We start from the raw sequence: 17,891 nt of genomic DNA, 5'->3' as shown, positions 1-17,891 counted from the left end.
TTGTCTTCACGCCCTTGTTTTCCTGTTGTGTTGTCCTCAGAATAGCACACAATAGGATATTGGAAGAGCAATATTTTTGACTCTTATTCTTCTGACATCTAAGATACTTTTTTATCAGCAGCCCTACCTCCAGGATGAAATATCACACTGGTCCTTAAAAGTGAAGGAAAAATTAATTTCAAGATGAATTGCGTCTTACTGGGATCTTGTGATTCAGGCTGAATATAGCTGCAGGAAGCCTTTGTGTCATTGTTCACCCTCGGAAGATGAAAGGGGATATGCTCTTGAGCTGTGTAACTTAATTTGATTTATAACTCTAAAATTATGGTGGGGTGTCAAAAAGGGGGAAGGCTGTGTCATTGTTCATTTTGCCCTTTCGCTTTTTTCTCATCCCAGAGCTCGATTAAAGTTTAGAAGAATAAAACAGAAAAGAAATCATCAAGAACTTGGCTTATGGCTAAACCTTTAATCTTAAAGGTACATTTCACAATTTGGGAATGACAACTATTGAACAGTGTCTGAAGCTGACAGCAATGTGAATGGTTTAATAAAGGGGAGAGTTTGGGAACTTTATATTAGAAATTAAATGTTAAATCGTCAAACAGAGTTTATGTATCGTGTAAAGTAGATCCTACCAAGGGTTGGTCATTTTATCCAGCATACACATGTTTGTTATATTTGTTCAAACGGTCTTTACACCCCAACAGAAGTCAGTAAAAAGAGCTGTCATCTTTAGCCGCTGTTATCCTGTAAAAACTCCCAATTACTGCGCTGAGATCCAGACCAATCAAACACCTCCCTGGCTAACTGTGCATAGTCCAATCGCAGCACCACCACTGGATGTATTCCACGTCTACCAAAGGATAGCCGAGAACGCTCAGCTGACCACTGACCACTGCCACGGTTACTCTAACTTGGTAGACAGAGGTACGTGAGGGGATGTTACGATTCAAATTTTGCTGGCTTTCCACAATTACCCATTCTGCCTTTGAGTCATGAAACCGTGCTTTGACATTTTCCAAGAATTTTAGCAGGTTTACTTCAAAGGTCAAAGGTCAATTGTTTTTATAGCGCGCTTTAAAATAAACAAGGTTTGTCCCAAAGGCCTTTATAGCAAGCATAAAAACAAACTTTCCAAAAGAATTTCAGAAAACACATTACATGTGGTCATAGAAACAGACTGACAAACAGGAATACATGCAAAAACAAAGTTACACACACACACACACACACACAAATGAAGGTTCCAATTAAGCGAGGCAAAATGCAAATCAAGTGAGTGAAGGCAAGTGAATAAAAATGTGTCAGGCCGTTTTTCAAGGCATGCTGCATTTCTAATATGTATTGGAAGGATATTCCAGAGTCTTGTTGCTGCTTCGGAGAGAGAGAAGGTCCCGTCTCTTAACAGTTTACGACGTGTATATGTGGGATGGTAAATAGAGGATCTGAGGGTTCTGGCTGTACTGTATGGAGATACAAGTTCTGTAATATAGGTTGGAGTCAGGTTGGACACAAACAGAAGGGACGGATGGGAAGCCAGTGCAGTGATGCTTGGTTGTGATATTTTCAGCCTGATGGAAGTCTGGCTGTGGCAATCTGGACAGAGTTGTAATCTATCTATGTATGGAAGCCTGGTTGATACCAATAATACATTTACAGTAATCAAGTCTAGATGATATCATGTGCGTCTCCGAAGACTAAAAGGGTTCAGAAAAAGTTGACATGAATTATCACTTGAGTGATGTCATTTAGGGTTGAAGACGGGGTTTGCTATGTTTACATGATAACAACTTTCAAAGTGCATAAGCTGCTATTCATCTTTAGGTTATATCTTCTACTGATGTAAGAGTTACACCTACATCTCAGACCAAACTGGTCAAGATGTATTGTGGAAAATTAAGGAAAATGACCCGGCAATTTAAAACCCTGCCTCCAAACACTTTTAGTGATCAGTTCAAATTATTGTGGAGAGGATTTTTTTAAATTCTAAGTGTCATATTATTTAAAGATTATGGAGGTAGGGTGTTACATGTTTTAAGGAAAGGAGAGAGTCTCAAGAAAATGTTAATAATGCCGGGAGGGTCATCCTTCCCTTCGCTCCCCACCCCATCATTTTTTGGCTGAGCTCCATATTTCTCCTGCTGGAGTCTCTGTTCTGGTATACTTCAGTGTTGTCTACCCTGGAGCTCAACACCTCGACTGTGCATGTTCTCCATCCCCAACCCCTTTTTCTTTCTCTCTCACTCTGTTTCCTGGCCCTGTGTGTGTGACCGGGCACATCCAGGCACTGGGGGTTGAGTTATTAATGCCCGAGGAGGCAGAGAGATGATTTCATTGCGTATTCAGGTGTGGGGATGGATGGCTTTCAGAGGCAGCCAGGGGAGTGCTGGAGAGGAGAGCCTCTGCGGAGAATAAATATACCTGTCTCTGCTGCTGATGCATCGCTCCACACTCACTGCAATGCAAATCAAACCACTCCAGCCCCCCTAACTGCCTTCTGTATTTTCAAAGATTCCTACCTGGACCCCCCACCACCGGGTGCTCAGACCCCCACCCCCCACCCCCCCACATACACTCAGATGAGGCATTCAGGCATGCTGACTTCTCAGGGCACAGTTTGATTCCCATTTGTTGATCATAAGACAGGCATCCGTGCCTCATCATCACACTACATTTCCCAGGTGACTTCACAGGTTCAGGTGTTCATTAGCCATCCTGACTGCCACGTAATTAAGGGCAGATGCTGCAACGTTAAAGTGAAGGTTGTGGATGGATACCTGGCATTGACATCAGCTTTAACATGTTTTTTTTTTGCAATAAATGAGACACTGGTTTGAAGTGTTTTGGTCTCCGTCTTTATATTGGATGCTTTTTCTGTTGTTTCTTTGTCAATTTTAGAAAATAACAAAAGTGTGTGTGTGTGTGTGTGTGTGTGTGTGTGTGTGTGTGTGTGTGTGTGTGTGTGTGTGTGTGTGTGTGTGTGTGTGTGTGTGTGTGTGTGTGTGTGTGTGTGTGTGTGTGTGTGTGTGTGTGTGTGTGTGTGTGTGTGTGTGTGTTCATCACTTGTTTCCTCACTGTGTCTGATTATTTATTTTCCACTGACGCTGAATGTGATACTTTCCTGTTCAATGCCAACTTCTAGCAGCCAAGGAAAACAAGACCAAGGACAATTTATTTTATTTAACAGCTAAACATTTTATTTTGAATTGTTATCAAAGAATGGTTTCAATAGAAATGCCTCTCTTTGCTTTCTTGCAAGTTTAGAAGATTAATACCAGTCATATTTTTCTGCTAACAAGCAAACATTAAGTGCAACTCTTCCTGCTTATAATATTGGGTGTGTAATTGTTTTCAAGTTAGCAAGGAGCCTTCCTTGTCTCCTAGAGATGAAATTTGCTACAGGGAATTTATTTGGACAAATATTTGGAAAATATGAAAGGAGACTAGAAACACTTTTGTATGTATAATTAAGTTAGTTTGGTTGTGTTTAGTACACAAAATGTCAGAAGTGACTTGAGACATACAATCTTTTTTTAAATTAAAAAATAAACATGTGTTTATATTTATCAATGTTTCCTGACTTTTATCAGTGCTTCTTCTCAAACACAGACTGGAGTGTGGATTCAAAGTGTCCACTCTGGTGACACAGTCCTGCACTCTGTATACTTGCCAACTACAAAAGTCAAACCTTTGAATCGAACGATTGAATCGTTTACGACACACAACCAAAGCTCAAGATTCATTTGTTCACATTTTAAGGTCCGATTGTCGGGCACGACCAGAGAGCTCACAGTACGAGTTACATTGGGATGGAGCGTTGACAATCATCAGTCAAGTTTCCTTTGAAAACTCGCAAAGACAAAAGTTAGATCAGTTAGATAAGTCAGATCTCCGTGTATTTCAGTTTTCTCATTTTTAATACAAACACGAAAATCATCCGACCAATTGGCCATCATGGCCCCCTGTACACTACATGACAAACAATGTCATTCAGGCTGAAATTCAGTCTGAAATAGTTCAGTGTACGATAGACTTTAGATGCTGTCACCTTTTTTCTTTGTCATTCAAGCAAAATTACTATTCCAAAGTCACTGGTATTAATTTGAATATAATTCATCTGTCTGTCTGAGAGAGAGACCCCTAACTTTCTCCAAACTCTCTCTGTTTCATTTTCCTGTCAAAGTGTGTTGACTTTTGAAATGCTAGTTTTACCTGACATGTTTGCACTTGTCTTTATTTTCTTTTTAAAGTTTTTTCCACTCACAGTCCCTGCATCTTCCTCAGGTCCTGGATCTGACAGCACCAAAGCCATTTTACCAGCACTTGGCACTAATGACTAATTCGTCTTTGGTTGTATAATGACGGTTAGCAAACAGCTTTCAGATAAGTGCTGAATTACAATCAGGCATTGGTAAAACTAATAATAACTACTAATATTCACTTTGCACGAACACTTTGCTTTTTCATGAATTAATCACTATACAAATATTCTAGAGTCATGAGCCCTCCCTGATTTAAACTTAGTATTCCACTAGCTTCCACTAACAGTTGGAGTCGACTGACAGTGACGCAGAAACCAGATGATGAAACGTTCTGCACTCGTCACTTTCACACTCAGTTCTGAATGTTGGTAGTTTGATAAGAACATACACAGTGTGACTTTATTTGTTTCTTGACACGAGAGGCTTAGCTACCCTCTTAAAACAATCTCTTTCATACATTGTGAACAGTGCTGCAAATCAGTGAACTCCATTTTATTGCAAGATTTTATATATTAAAGGCATGTTGTGATGAAACATTAGTATCAAACTTGCTGTATTAACCAAAACAGACAGAAATATTGTCTCAATTAGTTACTTTCACATAAAATCAAGTCAATGGCTTATGATATATGTTATATTTATTTACACACCTCATGTTGCATGTCATTTATATTTTGACATTTTAAATTCTATTCCAGCTCTGGGCTCCACACCGCATGGTAAAGATAGTTTCTGTTTATGCTTCCAGTGACCATTTTCAAGAGTTCTAGAAATACTGCTCACTCGCATACAACAGGACGTCACAATTATATCACTTTAGTTAATGCGCACCACTCTTAACACATCCACCTCTTTGTGATCTCTCCGAGTGCTTCACATAACAAGTTGGTACTCAAACAAGTACCACTAATTTACAGTCTGGACAGCTCTCGCCTGTGGTGTTAAGACTGCTGTTTCAGTCTGTTCGCTCACTGTGCTGAATCTTTGCGAAGATTAGCGGCAGTGTTTCACATCACATGAATGCTTTTCAATGACAGATCATGGTTTTCTTTGAAATGTTACAAAATACAAAAAGTGAACATTTTCAGATTGTGCTCCGGCGACGGTTCACTCCCTGACTGTGGCTCTAATTTGAAATGTCGCCTTACGTATTGTTGATACTGTGAGGAAGGGCTGGGCCGCTTGTTTAAATTCTCTGTTTGATTTAATCAAGTGGAAAGTTGTCAAAGTGGAAGCACCTTAAATAAGCTTCCTCCAGCGTCCTTATGCTTAAAACATATGCAAATAGAGGGGCTAAGCAAAGACTTTGACAGTGTTCATGGTGCATAGCTGACACTCTAATTAGATAGCAAGGAAGGGGATTATACAAGTAAACAGAGGAAGAGATACCAAATCTAACACACAGGGCAACATGTGACTCTAAAACTGATAGAAGAGCAACCCACTTGATTAACTGCACAAATAAAACCAGGGAGCATGCTCTGTTTTTATGTTTGCTTCTGACTGAGGTGGCAAATTGGGCTGTCTCATAAACAAGTAGCTTCCTTCCTTTATGTCCTTATGAAGTCAAAGAGAAGCACTGCTCATCACTTTCACTGTGTACATCTGAATACATTTGGGTTGGCTATAAAATCAAGGAGGTTGTGTATTGATATATGGATGAATATAAGTCACTGTAAACAAACATGAAATGAGTGTTAAATGGCAAAACTCCTTAAACTGAGTGTATAAATCCCCCCTCCATCATCATCCTTCATCTTCTTCGTCTTCAGGAAGAGACACGGCGTGTTCCTTCCTAAGGCCAACAATGTACGATCAACATGCATCAAAGCCATCCTCATAAATCAGAGACATGGATGGGCATAGCTACAGACAGACTTTGCAAACACATTTCATAACCGTTGAAGATTCATAATGTTTTTGAGTTTGTTCGCCTCTAAAAGAATAAAGTAGCCAATCAATTTTGAGCTTTTGCCTGTAAACATGTTGGCTTAACTGGATGGAAATCCCAAGAAATTAATAATAGAATGATGCTTTTGGGTTAACTGTTAATATCTAAAGATCATCATCAAATTTCTCTCAAACATACCTGGCAAAGACTTTTTTTTTTCTTTTGGAAAAAGAAGTAACAAAGTAGAACAACACAAAAATGTTCCTGTAAAATATTACAAGATTTCATAAAGCTTAGGTTTTTTTGTTTTGTTTTGTAAAACTCTGAATCTATTTATTTGAAAAACTGAAGAGATTCATTCAGTTTTCTTTTTGGGGCACTGGTGTTGCAGTGGGTAGTGCGCGCGCCCCATCTATGGAAGCTTTGCTCCTCCAAGCGGGCCGGCCCAGGTTCGAATCCCAACTGTGGCTCCTTTCCTGCATGTCATTCCCTACTCTCTCTCTCCCTGATTTCTTTTTTTTCTTTTTTGTCTTTTTTTGAAGATTATTTTTTTTATTCCTTCCTACTTGTGAGGCTTTTGTCTTCCCATCACATTGTTTATGTCTGCATGTATAATTTGCCTGTTGTAAATTGCAAATATATATATATATAAAAAAAGATTTAATGACAACTTTATTGCATAGAGCCAACAACCCCTCACATTGGATGGCTAACAACAACAAAAACGGAACATTTCTTGACCTCCGCTACTAAATCTTGGCAGTATCTGACTTTGCTTTGGTCATTGCACTAAATGGTGTAATTATTCAGGTTAAAAGAAATGGCTGCTGACTCCCCCTCACACCTATTGGTCCATGCTGGAGGAGGTGAGAGGCGGAGTGTTTGGTCATGATGGATGAGCTTGATCTCTCCCACTGTGCTGTAAGGAGATGACATTCCCCGAGCAGTGCTGGTTTGCTTCTTCTGCACAGTGAGACTTGAGTGGGGAGGAGTCTGCAGGCTTCATTTAGCGAAGCAGCGGGGAATAATATAGTGGCAGTGTTTGGATGTGTCAGGTCCCATATCTCTGGCTGTTCTATTAGAAATAGACCCCAGTGCGGGACAATTAACCCCTGGCCTCAGCAGCAGATCTGTGCAGTAAGAGCCCAGCACGGGGCAATAAATCAAACCCAGAGGGAGAAACACACACTCCCTCCTCTGCTGTGGCTATCACCCAGCAGAGCCAGCTTACAGGTTGGTAGATATTCACTGTGTTATCGTATAATCACTAGAGGTGCAGGATCGAGGTAATAGGTTGGCTGTGGGCAAAGATACCCCGAGTACTGCAGTGAACAAACGGTGTGGAGAAAGTTCATCCCCGTTGGACCAACTTTTAAACCAAAGATCAACCACATGCTCATCTTCCTTAGTATCTCATGCTGCCTCCTGCCGAGGTGCAAATACATTTCTGTAACAGCAGGCAAGGGTAAAGGTTTTATTTACCGAGATGACATGTTGGTGGTTGTCAAAAAGCACAGCAGGAGCCAATCCTCTACAAGTCTCAGCTTGGTTTGAGGGAAGGATATGATCACTTTTTGACCTTTTTGACTCCTTGGAACCAAATTGGGAGCTCAAAGGTGGTAAGCAAAGTTGAACATTGTGCAGTTAAAGAAATCTATATGGAGGCCAACTGGAAAATGGCATAAACCAGCTTGAGTTTCAACTAAAATGTGTTTGTAACATTGAGTACATAACCCTCAAATAACAGAGGTTGGAATTAGAATTGAATGATTGGTCTTTTACATGTTCAGGTTCAGGTGACTTTATTTGTACCTGTTGGCAGGAATATCTATCCTATTTAATCTTAATTTTATTCATTACATTACATTAGTGCAAAATTTAAACACAGATTAGAAACAATAGCATTATTTGTCACATTTTCAAAAATGTTGTTCCTAGCTAAAAAAAAAAAAAGTTGTATTCCTGAGACTTTGCATTAAATCATTTTACTGTCAAAACCTATATCTATTCTCTTTCATTTATTTTTGTGTCTAAGATTGTTAATTCTGGTTGGTGTTTCTGTTTTGGATTTTGAAAATTTCAAAAAACAGAGAATCGAAAAAGACCAAATACTTTGACGTTTCTGTTGTATCTTTCATCACTAGAAGTACACTGATTTACACAAAGATGTTTGCATGCAGTGAAAATCTATTATTCACACTGCCCATATACCTTTGTTTAGCCTCTAAACTAAAAAAGAAAAAAAAATCAAGTCCAACAATGGCAGTACCCTGTTAGTTACTGAAAGCTGTGGCTATCTTCTGCATCAGTAGTAAAAGAGAGAATTATAAATCCTCTCCGCAGTGAGACCGGCTGTTTTTTTGTCTGCAGGCCGTCATATTGAGACAATTTGTTTAATGGCAGATTAGAGAAAAGAATGAGTGGTGATCAAGCTGTAGACCACAGGGGTCACCTTCAGGAGTGGCTTGTGGTTATTCCTATCATTAGCATGTCACATCTCATGCTGTCCTACTCCAATGATTACTGACACAGGCTCTGGTCTTATGACGGGGCTGTTCAAACTGCCCACTGTTTCACTGTAATTCTCTCACCCATGGACTAATGTAAAATATGGCAACAGATGCAGAGAGCAGCGACTGCAGCACATTATTCAGGAACCAAGAGCCATTAAAGCCATAGCTATTAAATATAATTTGAAAAATTGGCTTTTGGGCGCATGGAATAGCAGGTTGTGAGGTATTACAATAATTACTACATTCCCCAGGGAATCAGCTTCTCCAAAATGTTATCACTGTTTGTATGCTTTTGTGGATTGGTTTTGGGGTATGTCTTGTTTGTGAATGTTTTATGGGATTGGGTAATCCTCCTTAGGTGCCGGGCAAGCACTGTTTTACCCAGGGTTATTGTGGGTCTGAAGTAATTATAGCTCATTGCTTGACTTGTTTGAGAGAAAATGTGAATATTTGAACACATTTCATTTGTGTGACATCAAATATGGACCGCACATCCAAGCTTTTGGACTTTGACAATTCAATTCACGATGGTGCTCATAGTCACAGTTAATGCCTTGTATTTTATGATGCAGTTAGAAGCATTTTGTTTACCATAATCATGTGTTCACATATTGTTGAGATTTTTATTCTGAGTTAGCTTCTACTACACACAATCTGTTGTCGATGTATTGCACTATGTTTTGTATGATTCTCACCTGAAAACAAAATGACCTCTTGCTTTTATATTCATGTTTATGCATGGGCACAATTGCAAAGAGTGGAATATGTGTGTGGGAGGTCCACACATTACCAGTGTGACTGTTCAAGGGTTGCTTTATTCATCTTTTTTTCTGTGCAGCCAGAGCTGAGTGGCATCAGATCAAATGTATGACTCATGGGAAACATCGGTTGTAGCCGCATTGCAAAGCCACATTAGCTTGTCAGGGTGAATTGTTCTTTTTAAAAAGTAAAGTCAGGTCGTTGCTCTGCTCTAAGGGAGTACAGGGAGGAGGTCAGCGTGGCTGCAGAGCACTTTTCATTGTGGCTGGCTGCTGGGTTTGGCAGTAGTTCAAGTTTACATTCAGTGAATATCAGAGACATTTTAAGGTTGTAAATATTTGCTCTTAAAACCAAACTTTCTTACCATGTTTGCTGCAACTGTTTTATAATTTATTCCCTCTTTTTTTCAGCAGCAGGCTGCACGTTTGAAGAGGATTCAGATCCCAACCTGTGTGACTTCGCCCAGGGGGAGGAGGATGACTTTGACTGGCTGCTGTTTCGGACGTACAGCTCACCTTACACCAGCTCTGACCTCCTGCGGGGTAAGTGCTCCTTCCTCCTACTGCTCTAATGTGGATCTGCATAAAATCTTACACTGAAACACAGAAAGTCCATGCTGCACAGACTCAGTAGCCGTTCTTTTGTGGCATCCCTACAGTTGTTGTCTGCTACTGTTTCTTTTAAATGTATTAAATAGTTTTCTGTACGAAGCAGTGAGGCAGGCGTATCATAAAAGTGCGACTGTGTGAACCAGCCTTTATATGTCCAGCCTCCATTATGCATCAGCTTTAATGAAGACCCCAGATTTGCCTGCTTCCCGCTTACCCCAAGGATAATTTTATGTTAACCAGCCTCACAGGACTAATGGAAACCAGCATTTTCCTGCCATCATCCTCTCTACTGCTGGTTGCCAGAGGGAGATGGCATGCATAGTTTATAAGGCGCTCCTCCGTCTCTGCATTAACAAATACCTACAGGGATCTGACAAAGAGAAGAGTGCTGTTTCAGCTTCTCAGCAGAAACACCAGTGGCAGCAGTGGGCTCTCTGCTGGCGTACTGCTACACTGGAAACTTAGAGTATGATTAAGGAGCAGACCAACCAATCAATCAGATAAGGTAATATGGACAAGACCATTCCATGAAAACATATTATCGTGATCATGAGAGGGACAAATAACTAAGAAAACGTTACAAGCTTGGAATAAAGATCAGATTTTATTTGACAGTCTATAAAAAAGATTCATTAAAAGGAACATATTTAAAGATGACGATGTAGGGGAAATACTTGGCAGCTTCAGAAAGTACTTCATCCTGTTACAAAAGGTATCCTCTCTTGTATTCCTGTAAAATGTTCTAAACTGTCCTGCAGGGATAAATGCTGTTATTTTTTAAAAGCTGCATAGTTGTGATTTTGATTCATGGGAACAAATCTCCTTCCTGTCCCCAGGCGTCTTTCAATATAAAAGTGAAATAAATCCCAAATTTCATCCTAAACTTTCAACCTGCACCCCGTTCACCTTCACGTCATCGGCATTCTGGGGAGAATCCGCCTGCAGCCAACTGCCAATTCTCGGCAGGCGATGTGATAATTAATATTTTTCCCTCTGGGTTTAATTAAAACTTCCTGCCATGGCATTTAAAGCGATTGGGGGCCTCCAGTGGAGCAGAGTAGCACAGGTGGAGTGAGGCAGGTACTGTAACCTGCGCATGATGAGACGGCTCAATCGATTAGCTCTGAGAACCAGGAGACAAATTTAGTCTAATTTATGATCTGCTCATCCTTCAGCTCTGCAGTAAAAGCAGTGTAATGCTCATGTTCTTCATGTGATTGGTGGCCTTACATATTGACAACACTGAGCCTTCGTTAGTCGCACCATGGCATTTTCACTGACACAGGAAATGTTTTCTTTCTTGTCTTTTTTTTCCCTTCTTACTCTCTGAATTAATCCCCCTCCATTGACTTCTAAACATGTCTCACATTAGGCAGCCAAGGTGGGGGGATAACAAGAGTTTACGAGATAAGGCTATTTACATTGGACCAGTATTAACTTTGCGAGGCTGAGAAACTGGTGTCGAGGGAAGATTAGTAAACACAGCTGAGATAGCAGAAGCTTGTGGCTCCCTGGAGAAATTACAGACCGCCGCTCCCATGAAAGAGAAAAGAGTCTTACAAAAAAAAAAAGGACGATAAAATGTGGTGAGATCTTAATAAGAATGTCCCATTTTTATCACTCTCGTCTTTATTTTGAATTAGGTGTGAGATGCCTGGTTGCAATTGATAATCTTGCTGTTTTAATGAACAAGTTCAGCTTGCAGGATGACGACCTTGTAAAAAAATATGGGTGTGCATGTCAAGTGTACCCCCATTTTCTGAAAGGCAGATGTATCAGGTTGTACTATCCTTTCCAAAGTATCAGTCTGGCCCGAAATGAAAAATCCATTGAAAACCTCTTAAAGCTTTAAAGAAAGATGATTATAATATATCTCACTTTCCTTGTCCACCTTGTAAAGCATTGTAGTCCACCAATTCTTATCAACGACAGGTTAAACGTGGATCTTTAGCTGAAATACAATGGAGATTTAAAGGAGCCTTTTCTGTTTTTTGACATGAACAGTTCAGGAGAAACCAAAACTAATCTGTTTCTTATACTTGCTACAAACATGAATACAACAGAGTGGGCTATTTAAGTATGTGTCTTAACTCTTTTTAAATAACTGGGAAAAGATGGCAGATTACTTGCATAAAAGAATCAACACATTTATAGGTGGATATTAGGTGGTTTCCACTCACATAAATCACTTATTAACCTGCCCTTTTATTACACTGGTGTATAAAGTAGGCATAGTGATCATCTGCTGAGTGATTGGCTGTTAAAAAGAGCAACTGTTACGCCCCACCATAAGGCGGCTCTATGGGGATAACAACAAACCACACATTGACCCTGGAAAATACCTAAAACACCTTAACAAAGTCAAACCAGTGGATTAATTAACAGGCAAACGAAATGATTAAACAAAGGTCACCTTAAAGCTAACGAAACTAACACAGCAACACACAGTCCCTGCACAGCAGTCCCAACTCACAGAGGCCGCTCCTTCCTGAAGCCAGTGCTGGCCTTTTAAGCACTGAGCCAGGTTGAGTCATTAACAGCTTCACCTGGGCAGAGCTGAAGACAACAGGAAGTGGAGAAGGAACAAACAGCATAGGGAAACATACAGCCGTCACAAAAACTAAGAATCTTTTCAAGGACCTGAATTCAAACAATTACAAGGTTAACAAAACTCCATTTTAAGGTTGTATAGTTTTCTTGAGTGGCTAAGAAGAAAAGTGAAACACTTACATTTCTCTGAATTCTTTGACACCATGACCTGAAAAAGAAAAAGAAAAAAACGAGTGCCTTGGTTACCCACAATGTAGCTTGAAGGCTAACAGTATTGTCTTGAATTCAGATGTCTCATACTAAAAACCTTCTAGCCACAAGTTGATAAAGCAGAGATGAGTTCCAGAGGTCTGGTAAGCTCGTTTTTCTTTTGTAAATAAATCACCCCAAATCCATTTGCTAACTTTAGCCTTTAGCCCCAAATGACACTGACTGCAGTGAATATTATCAGATTGTATGAAGCTCCTTCTGACATCACAAAAGGCTTTATACAAGTATTTTCACACGCTTTTACTTCCCAAGACCTCTAAAAGACTTTGATGTATAAAATATTTTGCTTGCAACCACTCATTAGGGTTCAGTGACTGTCGTAGGAGCTACTAAAAGAACCCCATCTCAACTCTGTGTGTGCGAGGTGTTTGTTTCTGCCACAACTCTCGCTCTCTTATCTACCTCAGCAGACAAAAAAATGTCTCTTAGATGTGCTGAAATTGAGGCTTTAGTTTCTAGCTGAGTCATACAGAAGTGTTCTGACAGTTCTGAAATATAGTGGTGAAATATGCCACTGCTTCTTTATCACTATGTGCTGCATGCTAATCTCCAAATCCCCCCCTCTCCCTATCTCAAAATGTTTCCTATGCTGTCCAGTGGCACACATACGGTGAAGGTAACTTCCACAAAGAGGCTCTGCTGCAGGCTTGTGTATTTGTACATCATTTTTCAACAAGCTACAAGGTGAATTGATTGGTTGTTTTATTAGATATGAGCACAATAGATACTTTAATAAATGTCCTTAGACTTGAATGTACTCTAAAGCTTGATGGGACCTCGTGTCTCCGAAAGGTTAAGCCTTACATGAAGAATTGCTTTGAGCATTATCTTGGGGTCAGAGCCTGGTCATTGGGCACATATTGTAGCAGCAGGCTCAATGTAATGACCTTAACAAAGCTAATTCATACAGTGAAAACACACAGTCCTCCATCTGTATCCGTTCCTCTACCGGTTTTTCTGTGGAGGACAATGTCATATCTTCTGGCCTTTATTATCCGTCACCTCTCGCCCCTGCCTGGCCCCAGGCGCACACACCACAGAGCCACTGCCTGTCAGTGCTTGTGTGTCATGGACAGGACCTCGAGATTCATCTGCGTCTGTGAAAGGACGAGGCAGAGCGAGGAGACAGATACATCTGCTGTAGGAGTGTGTTGTTATCAGAGCTGACCAGCCGTCCTCACCGGTTTAATACCCTATTACACTGCCCTCCTTCACCTTTCACGGCCACAAGTCTACTTTACTTCGTATAAAATATATCACCCCCATTTTAAAGGTCTCGATATATAGTTCTATTGTAGGTTCCAAAAGGTTACTACCGCTCTTATAAGGTTTTTAGATGGATATTCTTGCAGATGTGCTGCTTGAAACTCAGCAGATACTTTTTAATAAAGAGCTTAGTGCTTTCAAATAAACTCTGTGTTACTCAAGACAAATACATAAAGACTTATAAAAACAGATATTTAATTTATAGGCTGTATTAAAATACAAGTGAGACAGAGAAAAGTCAACCTCTGTTTAAAGTTGCTCATGCATTTTTCTATAGAAACAATGACATGTTATTTGCTAAATTTATATATTAGACATTAATTTGTACACAATTATATATATACACCTATGCACACTGACACACACACACACACACACACACACACACACACACACACACACACACACACACACACACAGTTATAGATTTAGTATAGGGGGCTCCAAGGAAAACATGTTGAACCACTGTTAAAGGACATTTGCTTGTAGACAAGTTTTTTCAGAAAGCTGTCCCTCTGTTTCTAAAGGGGTTAGGTATATTTCTGTAATTCAGATTCAGAAAATAGAAGAAAAAATAAACTGGTGAGGATTTGAAAGGCGAGCAGATATATGGAGCCTGAAGTCATGGTTGAGTAAATCTTAATAAAAAGTGATGCAACGGCTTAAGCAGTGTATCAGCTTTAACAGGCTTGGCTTCAAGGATAAAACTGTGGGATGAGGAACAAAATAACAAATGAAAGAAAATGGCTTGTTGTTTATTTTCAGGGATAGTACCACATCTTTTGTACATGAATAGAGGTTGAAGAGAGAGCGAGAGAGAGAGATAGTGTATTATTTTTTTTGTGTGTGTGTGTGTGTGTGTGTGTGTGTGTGTGTGTGTGTGTGTGTGTGTGTGTGTGTGTGTGTGTGTGTGTGTGTGTGTGTGTGTGTGTGTGTGTGTGTGTGTGTGTGTGTGTGTGTGTGTGTGTGTGTGCGCGTGTGTGTGCAAGCCAAATGATCCACCCACTGATTCCTCTAATCAACACACCTTCAGTGAGAGAGGGAGGAACTAATTAGTGAAATAAGCAGCTGGAGTATTGGGTTGGAATGAAAACCTACAGAGGACCGGACACCAGCCGCTCACAGGGATAATAACTTATGACTCATTACTTCTAGACAAAGAAGATCATATTTATTGATCACTGATGTGTAATATAAATGTCTGAAAGCTCTTTCTCCTATTAAAGCACTACTGAATTACCTTTCAACTCATAGAAGCATTAAAATCAAACAAATTAAATGAATTGTTATCCAGGGAAGTGTACTAGGCTCCCTTTATGTTTATTCAATAAGGTAAAGAGGAGTCGTTTATGTGAATGATGGAGATCTTTTGTTTCCAGAGCAGACATAGTGATTCTAACTGAAGTTTACTCTGTGACTGCTTATTTTTTTCTCTGTTTCTGCCCCCCTACACACATACTGTACACACACACACACACACACACACACACACACACACACACACACACACACACATAGGTAGGTATGGTAATGCAGCCCCCTTTTGGCTGTTTCTGTCTAATTAGTGTCGCTTTAGAGGGACTGCTAGAGTGCTTTTATCTGTGAGGTTGCCGGTTTAACAACATAATTGAGGCTCCGGAAGCACACTCGGGATGGTAGCCAAATAGAGGTACTGGGTGAATCACCTTAACTCAGGTGAGATGAAGTGGCATGGTCACTTGAAGCATAAGAGTTCGGCTCATTAAAAAGGCCAGGCGGGTGACAACTGCAACATAGCTGCAGCTTAATTCATCTTGGCTGCATAAATAAGGACTTTTCTTTTTTCCTCGCATATAATTGGACCCATTTGACAAACTTAAGCAGATGGAGATTTATTGTTTATCTCACTCTTTAAGCTTTATCAGCACAGTTTGTAGAGGAATGAATAGTAAAGCTTGCTGACCTGCAGGGTTATACCATTATGAAGTCTAGCTTTTCTCATATTTTTCTGTTGGGTTTTTGTAAGTGATTTTTTCAAATGTTTTATTGATTTCCATTTGCTTAAAATAATGAATATTTGTGACTGGAGTCTACATGCCAAGCAGTCATGGCTTTGTGTGACGCTCATAAGGAACAGTGCCTTGGATTTTAGATTTGAAGGTCAATATCCTAACATGCTCACATTGACATACTGAAATGCTGATGACGAGTTTGTTTTTCAATAGTTTAGATTTGTTAAAGTGATTTCATTAGCTAATTATTCAATTCAAATTCAAACACCTTTTTTAACCCGTTAGGAACTTCAATGAGCACAGCTCCCATGAATGAAAGCACAGTACAAAAACAAACCCTGCACACACACACACACACCACACACCACACACACACACACACACACACACACACATCACATTCAACATCCAAAGTGCAATTGAAGAGTCGAAGAGAGTGAGTGAAGCTCGAAGCTATAAGAAATGATGCGTGACAGATTAGCAATATAATATTAAAAATTCTAATATGGCTTACAATGAATAACCATTCAAGTGAACTTGTGATTAAAAGCATGATACATATAGGTCATGAATAATGTTATGAAAGGTCAAAAAGAGTGGTGGTCAAAAAAAAACCCAGATCAGCCATTCATGAGTCTGATGGATGTGGGTGCAAAGCTTGACATCATGCTCTCTTAATCCCGAAGGGGAGCGTACAGTACCTGTGGCCTGAGGGCTGAAGGTTGTGTGTGTGTGTGTGTGTGTGTGTGTGTGTGTGTGTGTGTGTGTGTGTGTGTGTGTGCGCGTGTGCGTGCGTGCGTGCGTGTGTGTGCGTGCTGTCCATCTAGTTTTGTCCTCCTGTTGTAAATGCTGATTAGTGGTTCCTGCTGCTGTCTGATTATTTTACTGATTATTGTTATGATACCGTTTAATGGATTGCGATGAATGTTCGACAGGGACCCAAATCAGGTGTTATTAAACGTTCAAACTGATTACAAAAAAAAAAAATTGTAAAACACAATCAGGACTGATTGGTGGACTTGAAATTTGTAGAGTATTCTGAGAAAGAAGAGGCGCTGCTTTCACTTGGAGAAGATGGATTCACTGTTTAGTTGGAAGGTAGAGCCTGAGATCAATTGTTGTCCCGAGGTATCTGTATGAGTCAACCCTCTCTATAGGCTGCTTGTTGACTGATGGACTAATTAGCACCAAACCCTTGGTACAGCTGAGGCTAATGGGACTAAAATGTGTCTTATTTGTTGAAAAAACAAATTCTGGTACATATATTGATCAGATGATGGCACTAGATGAAGAGTCAGGAGATTTCAATATTAATACAATTCATGTGGAGAGAGAGACACCGAATGTACCGAATTAAATACGATGGTAATGCAATCAACATTTCTATGAAAAACACAAAGACAAGTTATTGCATTTTGAATGACATCAAATCCATTACAACGTGTGCAAAAAAAAATCCAATCAGAGTTTCAGTACGCTTTTATCTCCTAAAGTCCTCATTACCAACCATAAATAATAAATGTTTCTTATAGCTTCTAATGTGTTTACAGCCAATATTGAAGTGGGAAGTCTGTGTAAGCTCAGAGCACAGAGCTGTGGTCACAGAGATGGTTGCAAAACTCTCTGCAGTTTTGTATCATCTAATCCATCTAGGGCTCTGTGTTACATTCTTAGTAAGCAGAAGATTAACAGAGTTAAAAGTATCTTTGTGATCAAATGTGAACACTTGAATTAACTTTAAAGCCATTCCTGCTCCCACTGGCTTTGAACGTGTTCTC

At 39.9% G+C, this 17,891-nt stretch overlaps 1 protein-coding gene across 6 annotated transcripts in view; it reads left to right on the top strand.

Annotated features, from left to right (window-relative positions):
* Positions 1 to 17,891, top strand: part of ptprub (protein tyrosine phosphatase receptor type Ub) — a 162,594-nt gene that overhangs the window by 45,539 nt on the left and 99,164 nt on the right. For 4 of the 6 annotated variants that reach the window (XM_065957545.1, XM_065957544.1, XM_065957542.1 and 1 more), the window contains exon 2: positions 9,836 to 9,967. In XM_065957545.1, the coding sequence (XP_065813617.1) occupies positions 9,836 to 9,967 (132 nt within the window). The remainder of the gene's footprint in view (positions 1 to 9,835; positions 9,968 to 17,891) is intronic. The other 2 variants (XM_065957543.1, XM_065957541.1) reach the window with 1 other exon arrangement.

This window comes from Labrus bergylta, chromosome 8, assembly GCF_963930695.1.
Source record: "Labrus bergylta chromosome 8, fLabBer1.1, whole genome shotgun sequence".
NCBI lineage: Eukaryota > Metazoa > Chordata > Actinopteri > Labriformes > Labridae > Labrus > Labrus bergylta.
This window is presented reverse-complemented; position numbering and strand designations above follow the sequence as displayed.